At 38.7% G+C, this 19,783-nt stretch overlaps 1 protein-coding gene across 13 annotated transcripts in view; it reads left to right on the top strand.

Annotated features, from left to right (window-relative positions):
• The window catches only part of UNC80 (unc-80 homolog, NALCN channel complex subunit), a 225,228-nt gene that overhangs the window by 48,479 nt on the left and 156,966 nt on the right, over positions 1-19,783 (top strand). For 7 of the 13 annotated variants that reach the window (XM_059168175.1, XM_059168178.1, XM_059168184.1 and 4 more), the window contains exons 10-18: positions 830-1,046; positions 1,687-1,863; positions 2,889-3,157; positions 4,244-4,606; positions 9,418-9,564; positions 13,547-13,694; positions 15,674-15,822; positions 17,989-18,155; positions 18,903-19,001. In XM_059168175.1, coding sequence (XP_059024158.1) covers positions 830-1,046; positions 1,687-1,863; positions 2,889-3,157; positions 4,244-4,606; positions 9,418-9,564; positions 13,547-13,694; positions 15,674-15,822; positions 17,989-18,155; positions 18,903-19,001 — 1,736 coding nt within the window. The remainder of the gene's footprint in view (positions 1-829; positions 1,047-1,686; positions 1,864-2,888; positions 3,158-4,243; positions 4,607-9,417; positions 9,565-13,546; positions 13,695-15,673; positions 15,823-17,988; positions 18,156-18,902; positions 19,002-19,783) is intronic. The other 6 variants (XM_059168183.1, XM_059168182.1, XM_059168177.1 and 3 more) reach the window with 3 other exon arrangements.

The following is a 19,783-nucleotide window of genomic DNA, read 5'->3' as shown; positions in this document are numbered from 1 at the left end:
GTTAGATCGACGTTGGTATATTTTAAAAGCATCTCAAGAAATTCTTAACTCTTATTTCTACTGGATTTTGAACTTGTTTGACAGGAGTAATGGGTTTGTACCAATTCATGCTTTGTATCTTCTAACTTTATGGACAGTGGCACACACTTGAAGTTGTCTGGCTGGAAAAATTGATTTCAATCCTGGAAAAATGAAACCGATAATAACTGGCTGGTCTAAGTGGTGACTCTAGAATCCTATACTCTAACCTATGGTTCTCCAATTTTAGCATTTATCAGAATCACCTACAGGGCTTATTAAAACACAACTGCTGATGAGGCACCTGGGTGGCTCAGTCGTTAAACGTCTGCCTTCTGCTCAGGTCATGATCCCAGGGTCCTGGGTTCGAGCCCCACATCAGGCTCCCTGCTAGGTGGGAAGCCTGCTTCTCCTTCTCCCATTCCCTCTGCTTGTGTTTCATCTCTGTGTTTCTCTCTGTCAAATAAATAAAAATCTTAAAAAAAAAAACACAACTGCTAGACCTTACCTTCAAGGTTTCTAAATCTAATTTATTTGGAGTTGAACCTGACAATTTGTATTTCTAACAGTTTCCCAGTTGATACTGATCCCACTGGTCAAGGGACAACACAAGCTAGCAGAAAGACCCAGGGAATATGTTACATTTTGTTTTGTGTCTTTCACTCTTTTAACGCATTATGGAAATGTCACCCATCTCTGTTGGATGATACTCATGGACTTTCTGGTCTCTTCTTCCTGGAATGTTCCTGTATTTTACTGAAGATTATTATTCTTTGCCCTGTGCCTAACCCTTTACCTCTCATCCTCATAGTTCAAGAGTCGCAAAGAAGACCGAGAGAGGAAAGGCTCAATCCCATTCCACCACACAGGGAAGAGGAGGCCCCGAAGAATGGGGGTGCCATTCCTGCTTCACGAGGACCACCTGGATGTGTCCCCGACCCGAAGCACATTCTCCTTCGGAAGTTTCTCTGGGCTTGGTGAAGACAGGCGAGGCATTGAAAAAGGAGGCTGGCAAACCACCATTTTAGGTGACCACAAGGAGTTTTCAAAGTAGGGCAGAGCTTGAGTGACCTGTTTAGAAATCTGGATCTAGGGCTCCGGGGCAAATCTGCATCTTTCTTGAACAGTTTAGTCAGGAAATGTGGACCCAGATGCTAGCTTCTAGTACCAAAGGAATACAGATAATTTAATTAAATATGGGAGAACTGTGTATAATTAGGCAGGTAATGGCCCTATTTCTTAGGGACTTTAGATGTGGAAACATGGCCTTAAAGGGTCTTGTGCATTAGGATTTATCGTGAATCCTAAAACAGACTTTAATTTGGATATTAGAAAAAGAAAATGTAACGAAAAGAAAAAGAAGCTTCTCCCCCCTTCCTGGATGGCGTATTTAGAAAGCCAGCTTAAATTCCGAAACTGAGAGTTTTCTGGGACTCCATATATGGTTTCTAACATTTGGCTTAGATTGGGGCTGATCTTACGACAGACAGCTTCATCCATCCTCTTGACCCTGACTATTCCCAGAACAAGTCCAATGTCTGCTACTTGGCTGTGCCTCAGGCACTTCCTAATGTCCCTTTATCCTCCCTGCTGTCCTTTGGAAAGACAACATCTCAGCAGAGAATCTTTCGTTTTTAAATTCTTTCATGGTACTCTTGTCCATCTCAGGGAAATTTACCCGGCGGGGCAGTTCAGATGCAGCCACGGAGATGGAGAGCCTGAGTGCCAGGCACTCCCACTCCCACCACACCCTGGTGAGTGACCTGCCAGATCACTCCAACAGCCACGGAGAAAACACTGTCAAGGAAGGTGGGTCGGAGGCGGCACCTGCAGGTGGGACTTCAGGTTCCTTTTCCTGTTTCCTGTTTTTACTCCATATTCCATTTTCATTGCAATCTGGCTCCTTCTACTTTTTAAAAACTTGCATTCATGTATTACATTGCTGGGTAATTTACTTGCGAGCCATTCTTGGGATTTCCTTTGTAGCCAAAGCTATTTGATGGCACACTGCAAACACCATACCTCTCAGAGGGGAAAGAAGCCATTCATCTTTGTTTTCAAAAGGTCATAGACCCATGGGGCTAGAAGAGACTTAGAAGACAGTTATATATTCAGTACCATGGTCCCCTGTATGATGTCCCTCGAAAGGTCTTATCTACCTTCAATGAGAGGAAAGTCACTGCCTTCCTGGGCCATGGATTCCTTTTTCAGACAGCTGCTCTTTCAAATAAGTGCCTTAGATGCTTCATGTGGAGAAAACATGTGTGTCTGGGTGGAAGCCAAATTGGTCTCTCATTCTGTACTCTTAACCTACAAGCAGAAATGGAACCCCTCTTTTCCCTGGAGTATGTGTCAAGTATTTGATGATACCAGTTACTTCCACCACAAATTTATGTTCCATTACTCTTGAACAAAGGAGAAAAAAGTCTTCCTTATTTGCTGTTGCTTAAATACGCTAGATAAAACCAAATATTTTACCAGCCACAAACTTGTGGGGAAATACTTCAACTAAACCAGTTGCTAAAAGCATTAGTAAATCCTGAATATGCATAGATACTACTGTATCAGTAGGATCTGCTGTTTAAGAGTAATGGTAACAGGTAAAATCCACCTGTTAAACAAAAGTTAAATTCTAGCCTGGGTCTTAAGGAAGCCAGTTGGAATTCACATTTTCTGTAACTTTCATTTTTGCCAAATGTCACATGGACTTGACCCAAGGCCATTTTGTGGGAATTGAGAATAGCTTTGAGCCTCCAAGTCAAACATCTACAACAGCCACAGCTCTGATTGTGACCATGAGAGTGTAACTGCCTGACATGATGTCATGAGCTAATATGGGGAAAATTAAGACACTGCTTTCTTTTTATTAGTGCGATCCCAGATCTCCACAATCACAGTTGCAACCTTCAACACCACCTTGGCATCGTTCAACGTAGGCTACGCAGACTTTTTCAGTGAGCATATGAGGAAGCTCTGCAACCAGGTGCCTATCCCGGAGATGCCACATGAACCCTTGGCATGTGCAAATCTGCCCCGAAGCCTCACAGACTCCTGCATAAACTACAGCTACTTAGAGGACACGGAGCATATCGATGGGACTAATAACTTTGTCCACAAGAATGGCATGCTTGATCTTTCAGTAAGAAGCAAGAATTTCTCATACCAAAGCTTGAAAGATAATGACTCTTTGATCCAGTTTTTATAATGCTATAAAATAGATTCTTAGCAATGTTGAACCTTAAAATGAAAAGGCTACCCATATAAAAAATTTCACAAATGTGTCAACCATCACCAAGGCAACTTTCCCTTTTTATTTTTTTTCAAGCATTACATTCGATGTGATCTGACCTCAGAATATTTTTATAATCCAAAAACATTAACAAATCCTGAATATGCTTATGTAAAATACACATAAACGAGTATGGGCTAAGTCTCGTTTCTCTAGAATTAAGAGTAAAAAGTTCTCAGTTTATTTTCTTTTATTATACAAGCAACATGACTACAAACCTCCTGGGTAGCAAAGGAAAATGAATAGAACCCCATTAAAAGATTTAAACTTGCATTCTCAAGAATGCCTGTCTTGATTATAGTTATTAGCAAATGAAAGGGTTGTTATAGTTTACGATTATATTTCACAACATTTTTTATTTCATATTAGAAAACGGGCTCAGAAAATAATTTAATATATTAAAATCAATGAAAAGACATAATTTAAACATGCAAATATTTTGCATTTAAAATTGAGGTGTCAATAATGATACAATTGTGAATGCCTAAATGTTTCTCGTTTATGTGGATGAGGGAATCATTGTTTTTTTATCTCTTATGACAGAAGGTGAAAGGCAGAGGATTAAAACCCTTTGATTTAAAAAATCAGTTGAACCAGTTTCCATTTAGGTGAAAAATTATGGTTCCATTAATTCACTGTTCTTCAGTATCCCTATTAACAGTATTATGATAAGTTTTGGAATACTTCAGTGAGATAATACACAATATTTTCTTTTCATACATACATTTTATGTCTTTGGGTGACTTATACTTAAGCACATATACAAGGTCCCAGTGCAATTTAAATAGGCACATTTGAAAATTACCTCAATTATTTATGCTTAAGTACATAGAAAAGCCTAAAAGAAATGTATTAAACAAAATAACAAAATCTATGTAGGAAGAGATAGTTCAGGCAAACTAATCACCTTCTGTTCATCTTTTTTTCTCCCTCCAGGTGGTTCTGAAGGCTGTTTATCTTGTCCTGAATCATGACATCAGTTCTCGCATCTGTGATGTAGCACTAAACATTGTGGAATGCTTGCTTCAACTTGGTGTGGTGCCTTGTGTAGAAAAGAACAGAAAAAAGAGTGAAAACAAGGAACATGAAACTACAGAAAAAAGAGCCAGTGAGGGAACCTTCCAGTTCAAAGGTGTATCTGGAAGTTCACCCTGTGGATTCGGGGGCCCTTCCGTTAGTGGAGCTGGAGATGGTGGAGGAGAAGAAGGAGGTGGAGATGGAGGTGGTGGAGGAGGTGACGGAGGAGGAGGCGGAGGCGGAGGTGGACCTTATGAGAAGAATGATAAGAACCAAGAGAAGGTATGAGTGAACCACCTTCTGTGTTCTCAAGAAATGTTGCCCCTAATTTCTTTCCAGTGCTTGCTTGCCAAGAATTTGATCACAGCTAGTCCCTAAAGAAAGTCGTGAGCCTAGAAATCTCTTCAGTGGGTTCTCACCAGGCATTAGTAGAAATGGTTAGATGAAATGGTATTCTCAATTCAAAAACCGTTGACACTCAAGCAGTGTTAGAGCTAATTTCCTGGTCATGTTATTTCTTTAGGGTAGTATCTCAGTTATACTATATGACCATCACTCACAGTCTGTCAAGAATAGCCTCTTTCTCAAATTTTTCAGGGTCTGACCAAATCAAGAACTCTTTTGTTCTCAGAATGCCATAACAAAATACCATAGTTTGGGTGGATTAAACAGCAGAAATTCTCTTCTCACATTTCTGGATTCTGGGAAGATCAATATGAAGGTGCCAGCGAGGCTTCTGAAGCTTCTTCTCTTGGGTTATAGGTAGCTGCCATCTTGCTGTATACTCACATGGCCTCTTTTTTTCTGTACACACACACACAGAGAGAGAGAGAGAGAAGGAGAGAGAGAGAAAGAGAGAGTCCTCTGGTGTCCATTCTTATAAGGATACTGATCTCATCAAACTAGAGCCCCACTCTCATGAAATCATCTAATCCTAATTACCTCCCAAAAGCCACATCTTCAAACACCATCACATTGAAGGTTAATGCTTCAACATGTGAATTTGGGGAAAATATATTCAGTCCATAACAAGCTGTATAATTTTTCCACAAGATGATGTTTTTTTTTTCTCTTGATCTAAGGAGCACGTTTTTTTGGCAGCCAATCTCAATCACTGTTGAAGAAAGGGAAGAATTTTGTTCAGCTAATTGGTTGCTTTCAAAGACTAGTCTCGGTGCTCTCATATCTCAGTGTTTCACAACTTGTGTTTTTAGCTTTCTTATTATTGATTATTCCTGAATTTAATTCCCTTTGCCTTGGCAACACCTCACTTATGATCTCTGCACTTAATGCCAAAAATTAGTTTTTTTCTTTACTTTGAGTTCTAAATAAATACCATAGCTTGGGGCTCTCAGGGGGCTCAGTCAGCTGAGTGTCTTATTCTTGATTTCATCAGGTCTTGATCTCAGGGCTGTGAATTCAAGCCCCACATTGGGCTCCTCAGTGCCATGGTGGGCATGGAGCCTACTTAAAAAAAAAAAAAGAGAGAGAGAGAGAGAGAAAGAAAAAAGAATTACCATAGTTTGAATTCACATAACTTACACTGATTTAAGTTCAGGGTTTTTGTTGGAAAATACTGTTAACAAATGGAAATCAACAGAAGATTTGAATATCTAATGTCAGGATGTACACATCAAGGTCAAGTGTTTACAGGTGTAAGATGACGTGTGCAGATTTCTACCATCTACATAATTATCCAAACTATGAATAAGTGTTGTGGTGCTCCTTCCTCTTTTAATTTCTTCTCTATCTCTTTCTAATCCTACTTGATCCATTTTTAATGTGCATTGATCATCTGTGTTTCTTCATCTCATTGTCTACTATCTTCCTAATATTTTAAGTCTCTCATCCAAATATTCTTTCCCAATATTCTTGGGTTCCTGAATACTTTCTTTAGGATTTTCTTCCTCTGACTTAATCATAAATGTGTATTTTCCAATTCTTTTTTTTAAGATTTTATTTACTTATTTGTCAGAGAGAGAGCACAAGCAGGGGGAACAGTGGGCAAAGGGAGAAGCAGGCTCTTCACTGGTCAGACCCTGAAAATCTTGAGAAAAGGTATTCTTGACAGACTGTGAGTGATGGTCATATAGTATAACTGAGATACTACCCTAAAGAAATAACATGACCAGGAAATTAGCTCTACCACTGCTTGAATGTCAAGCAGGAGCCTGATGGGAACTTGATCCCAGGACTCTGGGATCATGATCTGAGCCAAATGAAAACACTTAACTGACTGAGCTACCCAAGAATCCCAGGTGTATTTTCCAATTTTGACAGTATCTTCCAGTGCTTAAGGTTGCCAACTTCTTACCTCTTCATACATTGCTGAGGATAATCCAAAAATCCTCAGATCTCACTCTTACTAAATGTCCATGTTTTATCTTTCAATATAAGTTGGCTACTCAAAGAGATAATCGATGGTATTTTATCCAATATAATATTCAAGGGAAAATAGAAAGAAAAAAAATAAAGAGTTGTGAAATTTTGATAGGGTTTTATTATTAACGCTTAGACAGTTGGAACTAAATTAAAGGGGGCTTTGTTATGTATCCTAAGAATTTCTGAAGTTGTTATTAGTATTACATTTTTACTTTTAGTTCTAAAATTTTACCCAACTGGTATCTGCATATGATTTCTTTTTGTAGACTTGCAAGTCGCTTGCCAATTTAAAATCCAGTTAGTATCCTAGATACTTGATAATGTAAACAGTATTTGAACAGAAGTTATCACTCTTGGTTAGATGGAATTTTTTTGAAGTCAGATATGTAGTCTTTAAAACAACCACCAAGTAATCAATATTTCATAGTTCTAGAAAAAAGTACTCTTTGTAAAACAAATAATTTATAAAATAAAACCTAACCATAGGTTAAGTACATGTATTTCTGATTCACACAGGTCTCTTCTGCCCTCTGTTATTTTCAGTGGAATCTGAGAGTTTATCTAATTTTACAGTGTAGTAATACCAGAAGCATGGGGAATTTATTAATTCAGAAAGGAAGATCTAATTCTATTTCTATATATGTCACCAACTAATACTGAGAGCTTGAAATGTTATTTAATATCTGTCCTGATTTCTGTCTGTAGCTTGGTACATTTTTCTGATGTCTCCTGTAAGAGGAACCTAAATCCTAAGGACTTCTGAAGGTGTAAAGAAAGCCAAACCTGAATAGATATTTACTAAGAGCTTTTGGAGCTAGGGATTTTTTTTTTTAAAGGAACATACAGTAATCTAAAAATGGGTATAAACCTATCTTCCAAATCAGGACCTACCCAGGGTGAACTTATCTGAGGCACTACTTACTGCCTTTAACTCGTGGCTAAGGCTGAGTCAAGAAGGACTGAGATCCAGCCTATATTCTGCTCACTGAACTGTTCAACCAAGAGATGCATCTACTGAAAGGGCTCATCTTTTTCTAACTCATCTACCCACAGGAATGCCTTTTCTAATTTGCACAAAGTAGTCTCAAAAGAGAGCAGCATCCCACACCTATAAATAAATAAATAAATAATTATGTATATAATACATATAAATACATATAAAAGAAATATAAAATATGTATATATTATTATGATTCTCATTTTGTAGGGCACACAGTGGTTAAGTGGCCAGCCCAAGGTTATGGAGCTAAGATGTGAATCCAAACATTTCTGAATTGCTGTATATATAGTAAATAAGTTAGTAAGTTTCTATTGATAATTTCTGAGTCTTCCATTTGCAACGGTCAGATATACAGAGTGCCCAGGAAATGGACTGAGATGTGGAGATGTGTGTGCAGGAAGTTTCCGAGGCGGCCTCTCAGAATCAACAACTGTGAGGTTGTAAAAGAAGCAGGATGAGGTAGAGAGAGAAGTTGAACTACAGTGTAGTTGTAACAGACTTCAGCTCATCACACGGAGGGCTCTAAAGCAAGGATGACTCCTTAAAAGTAATCTCCAGGTGGAGAAAAGGAGCCCACATTTATACCCCTAAATCTGCATCATGCCTTTGACCAGCCATTGGAAGCATACTGCTACCAGGAAGACCATTAACCTTAGGTGAGGCAACTCTCCTTTAGCTAAGAGCAATGGCTAGTTAGGATCTCAGTAGAGAGCTGTCAGCCAGCAACACTTCCAGGCTCAGAGAATGCTCAGTTTTGCAGAAGGCATCTCAGCACTGCATCCACTACATGAGGCTGTAGATTAGAAAAGGAGGACCAACTGTGTAACTTTAGGGGAAGGGGAGTCTACCTTTCCATATCATGGATGTCGTCTTGGTAACACCATCTCTTTCACTCCCTACCCACACTTGAGTACTTTCAGTGTGTGATATCATTTGCTTAGCCACCTGTTCCACATGACAATGGAAGTGCTTATCCATTATTTCCTTTGTTCTGCACATTAAACTGATATAGAAAGGGAAATTATTAGGATCCTTCTGCCTCTTTGGAGATAATTCACAGAAGTTCATTTTTCTGGAAGCTGTGTCCCTCACTAACAGCAAGGATTAAATGGGGCAAAAGAGAGGATGATAACCATTCTGATTATTCATCTCAGGAAAGCTTCCTATTTACCCGCAAAGGAAGAAACAAGCTGAGTGTTGACAAATTTCTTTATATTCTCACTTTGCTGGTGCGTGAGTATTACAATACCGTGAAAATATAAAATTAGAAAGTCCCTTAAAAATGTCAGAAGTTGCCATGTGATTTCAAAGTTCCAGACTTTTATCAGTTCCAGGAATTTAGCAATAATCCTTTCCTGGTGGTACTATCAGAAACCTGATGATGGGGGTAGCTTCTGGGAAAATCTATTTGTCTTCATCACTGATAGTCCCCATTGTCTCTCTAGGTGGTTCTAATAGTCTGCAAAGGATACAGTAAGCATGTTTTCTAATCAAGAGGTCTACCTTTATATCCTTTAGCCCTAGGGGATGATCAAAATGCACATTTTTCTTTCTTTTAAAAGGCAATCTGGATTTTAGAAAGGTTAACGTGCTTGTCAAGCCCTTGACAATTCTGTTTTTCAAGTTGTACATGCTCACCATAAAACATATAAAACTCGGTTTAATCACAAAATGGAATGGCAGTACCAAAAGGGCTTTGTGACTTTTCTAGGATGAAAGTACACCTGTAAGCAACCATAGGCTTGCTCTGACCATGCTCATTAAAATAGTGAAGTCTTTGGGATGTGCCTATGGTTGCGGAGAAGGACATCGAGGGCTCTCTGGAGATCGTCTGAGACACCAGGTATTCCGAGAGAATGTAAGAGAATTACAGTAGATTCCATTTCCTCTCCTTCCCTGCCTCCAATTTAAAAATGAGTCCTTTGACAATGAGGGTCAGTGTTCCCTGAAAAATATTGCATTGCATAGGCATGATTAATGATGATTCAGAGTGGGAAGATTCCCACAACCTATCTCAAGACCTCAAAAACCCAGGCCTAGGAAAGCTTAACTGGGAAAACACGTCTGCCTTCTGCCTAAGCAGGCCAACTCCCAGTTGGTGAAAGGGTGTATAATTGGAATGTGTGAATTAAAGTTTGCAAGACATTGGCAAAGATTAATGTATTTAAGGAGCCTCTGAGGGGCTGTGACGAATGACTTTTTGATCATTTGCCTGGGTACAATAGAAACATATTTTATGTTAAAGAATGGGGTCAAAGTTTAGGACTCAGTTTGTGATTCTTACATAGGTATGGAAAATGGCCCTTATTGGGACAAAACAGGACTGTAAAAGTAGCCCGTCATATTCTGGCTGCTTTGTTTGAGAATGAACCTTGACTCCTTCGTATTTGAGATCATGTCCCTTTGAACTGTGTGAAACTTGAAACTCTGCGCTTGGGCTTGCAGAGCACAATTCTGTCATGGAATATGATCTTACTCCTGCTCATTTTCGCTTGCCTCAGCCGATTGCTACTTTTCCCTTCACTCTTGAGCAATAACCCACCTCCATAGCAAGTCCACGCTGGGACAGTTGCCTCATACATACGTTTGAATTGAAATTGTAAGAAAATATCCTCCTGAAAATAAGGGTTTTATGCAAATTTGAGTCCAGGAAACCCTTTGGCATATGACGGCAGAGTTTTAGGATCATGTCAACATCTAATGCCAACCCATTTTTTCTTGGTATTAGTTTTTGTCATGAAATGTTCACACAGTACTAGCATGCTGGGTTTCTTTCTCATTCTGTCATCTACCCATCATCTACCCATCTATCCATTCTTGTCTCTGTCCTTTATATGCTTTATGTTGTATTATATTCATTGATTGTATATGGGGGGTTATAGTCATAGTAATTAACTTCTAAATTCTGAACCATGACAACTTTGACCAAGATCTAGATTTTGAGGCTCAAAATGTAAAAATCAAAATAACAATAATAATAAGGCAATAGAAAGCTGAAATCAGCCCCATCTTTGAGCATGTGTATGTGATTTTTATTGTTTGATTTTTAATTCTATCACAGTATGAATAAATGCCTTCATGGTTATTATCACTCCTCATACAGAAGACCAATTCCATGAAATGGCACATTAAATATAATAAGTGTCATGCTTTGCTTGGAGGTCTGAAGTGGCTCTGACACCAGAATCTGTCTTTCTAGACTTGGAGAAAATAGGACAGGTGATTAGAAGCCACTTGAGAGATCACTTGCTGCTTAGTCGTCCACTATGCTTTCCTGATGAGACTACTGGACATTTCCCATCAGGCTGTCCAGACAGTTTTTCACCTGCCTTCTCAGCTTTCCTGACTTAGAGGGCAACTCTTCCATTCTCTTGTAGCCCAGCTTAATATTCATTATAGAGACTATATTTGCCTCTCCAAACACATTGTCCAAGAGATACAAACTTGAGACATGATCCCTGGAAAAGTCTATTTCAAGGAGCTGGTTCTTTACAAATTTCTAAAACATTGCATTTTCAGAAGACTTAACTTTTAAGATGTTAGGAGTATTTCTTCTACCAGATCAGGGCCTCTATATTTCTTTAAAGGAGAAAGAAAAAGAGAAAAAAACACGGAGGGAAGGAGGGAGGAAGGAAGAAAGGAAGAGAGGAAGAAATAGAAGATTAATGATATATGTCAAACTGCTTAATAATTCCAGCATGTGTTTTTTTAGCTTAACCATTTGCAGGTAGTCCCAAACTATTGAAAGGAAATTCACTCTGACAGCTCTATATCTCTTGGAGAAGTTTAGATTATTCATTGAGAATCAAAATGCTTAAGGTTTGATAGTCTGATTTGATTCTTGCTTAAACTTCCCATGGAACTCATTCAGACATTCTGATAGCCTCTAACGAGTGGATTTGAAATTATGCTGCCTTTGGTATATTTTGTAGAGATCAGATAATTTGTGCTTCAGTACTTTCCAACTCAGAAGTTCAAATTGTTTTGTAAGTGTAACAATGAAGATCTTTGCTAATTCTTTATAGGATAATAATTAAATACTACTTCATGCAGGAAATATTTTAAGTAAATACTTTGAAAACATAATTTTATGGCAAGCAACATTTATTTTGTAATGGAAAAAAGGAGCTTGACTAAGATCTAGCAACCAATAACCTCTCTGGAATAAAAACACTTATTTTCTCATTATTCTAGGACCTAGTAAAGGGAGAATGAAAACAATTATCAATTCACCTGACTTTGGGATACAGATGGGGGGATTACAGCAAGGTTATACCAAGAAATTTATTGCGAATTCCAAGTTTTGGCCTTTGAAAATCTTTCTATTTCTCTTCAGATTTTTCCAGAATCTTTCTCTGGTCCTTGATTTGTTAAAGTAATGATATAACTTAACTTTTCTTCTGGGAAACCATTAAGGGCCTACCTTGTATGTTTGAATTCTTAGGGATTGCTTTCTCCAATCTGACTTTCAAGATTGTGCCTGGTTGTCCAAAGTTTTCCATCCTCGGTTAAGGTGGTCCTCACCCAACCACCCCCCTTTCCTTAGCCTGTTCCTTCAACCTAGAGTCTTCTGTTACTTCCCCATTTCGTTCCTTTGTCATGGACTTCCTTATATCTCTTACACAGAATGTTTCTTCAGGAGAGCAACCAATCTCTATTCATTCATCCATCATCATAAGTTCTTTTGGAAAGTGGGTGGTACCTAAATAATGTTTGCCCCAATCATTATCTGGATTCTTCATAGGACTACTGTATCATAAGAGAAATAACCTCAGTAAAGGGCAAGACTCTGAGTCCAAATTTTGACTCTGCTGTGAACTGTGTCAACGTGGACAAAATCCTTGCCTTCTGTGAGCCCCAGCTTCCTCCACTATAGTACTGGATGCTCATCAAATCACGAGGTGTGAAAGTCAAAGGTTATGTACTTACAAGCAAGAAACATGTTTTAACAGCAAAGCACTGAACACATGTGATTTTTCTCTTCATAGTAGGAGAAGGCTGGGAGGCTGACACCAGAGAGTATCTGCATATTCTGCCTGTGGCCTTCTGCAGCCAATGACCATGCCTTCATTTGTTCTGATTATTATGGGATTCTTGTGGAATTATTCCCTTTCCCTTTGCCAGATGGCAGAATTATTTGCTGGCAATATAAGTGTGAGTATTAGGGTCTAGCCAATGGTTGCTTGGTTTTCACATCTATAAGGCTAATTGCTATTTAAATATCAAACTCTCGCATTCAAATACAGACACATAAAGAAATAAATGAGACCTGCCCGTATTTTATGCCTCCCCTCTGCTTCAAGGATCTTCCCCTCCTAGCCAGATAAGAGGACACTGGATACCCACTTCCTACATCCCTCTCACTGCCCCCCCTCAATTAAATCTACTTAAGTTCAAAGTAGCTGAACATAGGAGTGGCACACTTCTTCCCATTACACAAAGCCTTTGAGGTTTTTCAAACCTGACTGACCAATTCTGTAACCTGCCTAATTTTTGACATGTTGAGCTTTTCTTCATTGAGACCTTAAAATCTTGATCTTGGTGAAAAGACTGAGGGGTTTTGTTTTTTTGTTTTTCGTTTTTTGTTTTTGGCACCAGCATTAGACATTAGCCTTGGGTTTTACTTGGGGCAGCCTTTCTCAGAGTAAAGTCCTTCGTACTGCTCAGCTTATCTCTGCCCCTCTCTTGCTCAGACAAGAGGGACTAGCAGGGTTGGCCTGCAGCAGCCAGCAGGGATGGATGGAAGCCTTTGCCTTCCGCAGGCTTCTGTCTCAGATTAATGGTATCCCTAGCTTAAGCTGGTACCTGTGACTTTTTCCACTTTTCTTCCTTCATTGCAGGCCCAGAACTGCCTCACTAAGCTATACAAGCTCGATAAGATGCAATTCCGACAAACCATGAGGGACTATGTGAACAAGGACTCTCTCAATAATGTAGTGGACTTCTTGCATGCTTTGCTAGGATTCTGTATGGAGCCTGTCACTGACAGTAAGTAAAGCTGTGCCATGTTCCAGGAGAGATCGCTATGAGGTGACGCAGGTAGAGTTTCAGAAGTACCCTGAATATGTGGGGATAGAATTTAGAGGGAAAGATTGTGTGTGTGTGTGTATAATAAAGTATCAATAAGAGAAGCTCGCACATTGTCTTTGATGACACGTTTTTGGAAGCTTTGTGATGACAACTTTCCTCAGCAAAAGGGATTTGGTAAAGTTGTGGCATCCTCACAGCTGGCCCTTCAAGCCATCACTCATGGCACTCCTCTCTCTTTCACACGACTTTCTGTTATATGATAATTGAGGCAGAAATCACGGAACAAGGGAGTATATTCATTAGTTCAACAAATATGAGTACTTACTATATGCCAGGCACAGTCCTTGGAAATTTCTTTCACAAAATAAAATAGGAAAGAAAAGATATATATAAACGTAATAGTAGTATAATTTTGATATGCTCATCTATACCTACATATATACTGAATTTTTTAAAAAACAGGCAAATGGATATATAGATAGCCCCATACACCATTTTATACTTCATGGCTTTAAGAAAACCCCACCAAAGAGACCTGTGGTGTAAGGGGCCAGTGAACTCCAACTGCATTCATAATAAACCAAACACCTTCAATACCACTCAAATGCAAATAGAGTAATGAAATGAAATGCTGTATGAAGCCTGAATTGAGTAACATATACATTTTGATTAGAGCCTGGGAAGAAATAGTGTCTTAGTATAGCCTTTTGTGGTTTATATGATACATGTATGAGAGTTGATTAATCTATAATGAAGATCTATTTGATAAATTTGGAACCAATTTCCCTATTTGTATCCCAGGCTTTATTGTTTGGTGACCTCATTAAAAAAATATTGTTCCTTTATAGAGCCCCTAAAATAATGTATATCCTCAAAGAAGTTTTAAGCTGAGCACATTATAAATTTTTAAAAATCATAAAGTGGGAATTAGAGTTGAGATACTGTAAGAGAAATTCCTATTTTCTCTTTTTTTAAGCTAGCTGAGATAGAAACTGCAAGCATAGACCAAAAGATTTCTTTCTATGATGTAAAATCTAGGGATAATCCCCTGCCAGCTGACACAGACAGTGAAAGGTTAGTGATAAAGTGTATTACTTCAAGGTGACAAATCCCCCCTGAGACTCTTGAGAAGAGGCTCATGGTGAATCAGCCAACCAAACACACAGGTCCTTATCTGATTTGTTCTAGAGATGCATACACCCTGACCCGACAGTCCATTGGTGGCTCACAGTCATTAGAAATCTTCTGGCAAGGTTCTAGAATATCTCATGTGTCCCCTACAAAATGCCTGTGGATATATGGAAAACTGGCAAAAAAATGCTACCAGAGAGTGATGGCCTCATTTCATTGGCATTTCACATTTCAATGAGTCATAAGGAAGTGGCTCTAAAAGAGGTTGTAGGTTTTCATTCTCCATATACCTACACAGTCTGGGAACAAGAAGCTGATGGAAGTTCTATGCAGTTCTTGGCAGAACTTAGTCTCCTTTTTATTGCCAGTGCCCATGTGAATCCCCCCCCCCCATCAAGGTCCCCTCACTGCCTCTGCCTCCTCCTGCCCTGTTCACGTGGTTGACCCCACCCCTACTTCTGAATGACTGAAGGATTTCCACTGAGAAGACAGCATTCCTCACCCCCAGAAAGGCTGAATCAAATAAATTCTCTCTCCAATGACGGATTAATAACTTTGCTTAGATTACCAATAGAAACATTCCACAACATGATGGACTATAACCTAGTAAAGACTCTGAGGGAGACTATGAGTTGTTTATCTCCAAGTCTGCATAAAGATGATTAAACCTAAGGATATCTTTAATCTTTTATTTCTGTATTTCATGTAGCCCTTCATTAGTTCCTGGGTGCTATGTACTTCATTACTTCCTTAACCTGTGTAGCTTAATGGAAACATTGCCTTGAATTGGTGCCTTTGCATTCCAGACAAGGCTGGGTTTGGAAATAACTTCACCACGGTGGACAACAAATCCACAGCTCAAAACGTGGAAGGCATCATCGTCAGCGCCATGTTTAAGTCCCTTATCACACGCTGCGCTTCAACCACGCATGAATTGCACAGCCCTGAGAATCTGGTGAGAAGTTCACCTCTTCTTCCCACAGGAGTTCTTGGTCTCCACTCTAAGAAAATTCTGTCGTGGCCCTGAGAAAGAAAGGTTGAAGTCTTAAAGTCTGTACCTTAAAGTTAAAATCTCTGTTTTCCCAAAGTGACCAGTAGCTCATGGTAGAGCCTCAGTAACACATTTCTCCTTGTTACTCATTAAATCACTTGAAAGTTGACATATCTTCCTCTTCCACTTCATAAGTTCTGTGGTGGTTGCTGAGCTAGTTGAAAGGTACTTCAAGTTCTTAAAGAGAAAGGCTGTGCTCAACACAGCCTATTAGCTTATGAAATATTAAAGAATATTAAACCAACCATTTTTGAAACATACTTTAAAAAATTAATGTGAGTCTGCTGCTGAAATTAGTTTTGTTTTCTCTTATAGAACATTGTAATTTTTTAGTTACTTCCTCATAAATGACTGTGTTAATTAAACCACTAAAGCCACAAGAACTGTGAGAGAAGGACGGGGCTATAACATGTTAGTGCTTAATTGCTGCCAAGGAAATTGTGGTTTGGGATACAAAAAGTAGATATGAAAAAAGACTAATGAATCCACACAAATAGATGAATTCAGTTCTCTCTGGGAAGTAAAGGACTTATATTTCACTATCTTAACAAATGTTACGTGTTGGGACTTTTTATGTAGAAATCTGCATATTTATACATATTGACACTATCTGCTAAGCTACCTAAATCAGGGAATTATTTTAAGCTTTTTAGCCATTGAGACTATTCACATAACTTGAGATAAACTTAAACCCTAAACCAAAGGGAATTGAATTTTGCTAGCTGTCAAAGCCCCCTCGGTAAAGTTCTTAGAGTCTGAGAAAAACGTGGACACCATCCATGCAGTTAATTTTTCATGGCAAGAAGTACTTTGAAAAGTTTATTATAATACATGTGAGCACTTTTTATACATTTTAGTCTGCAAAATCATATGTAGAAGAAATAATTGTATTTCTTGATTTTCTTTAAATCATCTTGGTTTTGACTTGGAACTCCCATTCCACCAGAACGGCTGAAAGTCGAATCCCAACATTTTGGGGTTTCTTTACTTCACAGAGTGGTGCAAGGATCCCAAGTCTTTGGTAGGACCTAGGACCCAAGAACTCCATGGATCTCAACCATCAGTCCATACCTATTATTTCACTACTGCTCTCTGCTTAGGGTTGGGCACTCTGATGAATTTGGAACCCTTGTTTTTTGGTGTCTTGTCCCTTCTACGGGGAAGCTATCAAAGAATACAATGACAGCACAAGATCATTCTGACCAGAGGACCAAAAAAACTCTCTTTCCATGTTTTCCTCAGTTACTGTTCCTTCTGATTTTTTAAGGCTCATTGGCATGATTGTTCCAGTGGTCTTAGGTTTTGAAAACCAAAGCTATCAAGGTAAGTGTTTCTTAGGCTTCTGTGTCTTGCTTTGCCATGAACCTTCCCAAAGGCAAAGAATGCAGTAACCACCTTCTTGAAGAGAGAGGAGGAAATGCTGAGTGAAAAGGTTAATATCTCAAGAAAAAAGGTCCTATACATATTTTTAACTGTGGACTCATCAACATATTGGTTTTAATGGCCCTGCATCATCTTTACTTCATAGTCAAGTTCATGTTCAAATGGGCTTCAACATACACATTTGTTAAATATGTCCAGCAAAATACACTATCCTTGAATAATCAGGCTCTGTTAGAAGTGTCTAGAGGACTTAGCATATTTTATCACAGTGATACAGAAAATTTGGAGAAGCTAAAGAGGGACTGAAATCTCTAGTTTAAACAAACTTCTGATTGCCTTTTTTTTGCAGGCATCTCTTCAGAAGTCATAATAGAGAAAGTTAAAGCTTGGGAATCCAGTGGTTTAAAGTGTAAATTGATATCTTTCTAATGATACAGCCAACTTTCTGAATATGGAACATGGTAACCATCCTTTTTCATACTAAAGATGACAGGCAAGGTTCTTACTAGTGTTGCCATAGGAACAATGGAGAGAGACCAGGTACCATCTGGTTCACTGTAGTAAAATGTCTTCCTTTTATGATTCTCATGCTGATCTAAGCCTAGGGAATTACTTTCTCCCTCTCTTCCTGTGAAAACTGTTTAATCACACAACTTTCCCCATACTTTCCTTCTTGCATCCAAACAGGGGTTGTATTGTGACATTCGCCAGCTAGTCCAGTTTATCAAAGAGGCTCATGGAAATGTCTTCAGAAGAGTGGCCCTCAGTGCTTTGCTTGACAGTGCTGAGAAGTTGGCACCAGGGAAGAAGATGGAGGAGAAAGAATCAGAATCTAAGACTGCAGGCAGTAAAAGGTTAGAAACTTAAGCTATAAATATTCGTGTTGGCCTTATGTCTGTAGAATGTAATTGGTTGTACTGTCCATGTGGTTCCCAGGATGGTGTGGGACTCTAGGGCAGGACTGGTGGAACTATCTTGTATAAATAGTATCACTGGTGACAGTACAGCTGGAGCTTAGAAAAAGGATGTATTTACTATCAAACATAACCTGCCTCTCTATAAATCAGAGCTCAGTTGATCTCAGGCTTGCATATAATTGACCTTTACTTCATAGATCTCAACAATATGGTGAAATGTTATCTGTGTGTTAGTCTTCTCCATAGATAATTTACATTTTTGTCCAAAGAGGAAAAGCAATTATTGATACCATATCCTCCCATTTAGTAAGTAATATTTTAAACATGGAAAAATACAAATAGCTGAGCAGTGCCCTGTTGTTTTTCATTCTAGTAAATATACATTTATTGTATGCCCATTCCATAAAACATGTCACTTACTGAGATTAAAAGAAACTCCTAAATTTAAAATTCTGCTTGTAGTTAATGACTCTGCATTGATGGTGGTATTCTTAGACAATAAAGCAGTGAGATCATGAATCAAATGGTAGGATATCAATTTCATACTGTATAGACTCATGATGACATAGGGTTTGCAAGCAATATATGTTGTCGATAACGGAGTGTTTTGCTTTATGAAGTATATGAAGTATTGAGGAGTGGTGTCCTGCTCTGTTTGATTGGTGGACTGCACCATTTGCATAGGTCAGAAGCGGGAAGCATTGTGGATAAAGGCCAGGGGTCCTCTGCACCTGAGGAATGTCGTAGCTTCATGTCTGGTCGCCCCTCACAGACTCCAGAGCAGTAAGTAGCACTGATTTTCCCTCCAATGCTGTGGGCTGAGCACTTCTTACTGTAAGAAATTCCGTTTTCCTAACTGCTGTTTGTTTGCTTGTCATTTTCTTTGAACTTTGCCTTGCTTCTGCCCTTTACTTTTCATTCCCAAAGCCACTAAACTCTAAAGACCCAAATCATAAGTAACCAACCTCATGCTTATGGGAAGCTTCCCTAACAGCATTTCCCATTTCCAGTCTTTACCCCATATGCTTCTTGTGCATACTCCTGCAGGTAAATCATGAAAAATAGCATGTGTAACCAGGTGGGGAGGAGGTGTCATATACTTTCTTGCTTAAAATCACTTATAACTTTTGTTATTTAAAAGTATTAATGGCTGTCAATGTGCTTGATGAAGGTTTTCTTAAAAAAGTAAGATAAACTCTTGTGCTCAGATTTAGCTAAAACATAAACTCCATTCCATTTCACCTTGGTCTTCTCCTGAGATCCATTCCAGTGTTCCAAAAGGTGTTTATCTTCACTTTTTATAATGCCAAAGTCAAAAGCATCTTAAAATTAGTGCCTCGAGAAAATGAGAGAATTACTGTAGACACTGAACATGTAGCCTAGTTCTATGCAAGGCTCATTTGTCTTCATGCTTCTTTTTGAGAACTATTTACTCACAAATGGTGTGATCAGTATTTAAAATATGAACATCATTTAAGAAACACACTTTTATTTCCCTAAACCTTGGTTACTATGAAATGATTGCAGAATGATTATCAGAAATTCTGCAGGGTATTCTATGTTTA

Source organism: Mustela lutreola, chromosome 3, assembly GCF_030435805.1.
Source record: "Mustela lutreola isolate mMusLut2 chromosome 3, mMusLut2.pri, whole genome shotgun sequence".
Taxonomy (NCBI): Eukaryota; Metazoa; Chordata; class Mammalia; order Carnivora; family Mustelidae; genus Mustela; species Mustela lutreola.
This window is presented reverse-complemented; position numbering and strand designations above follow the sequence as displayed.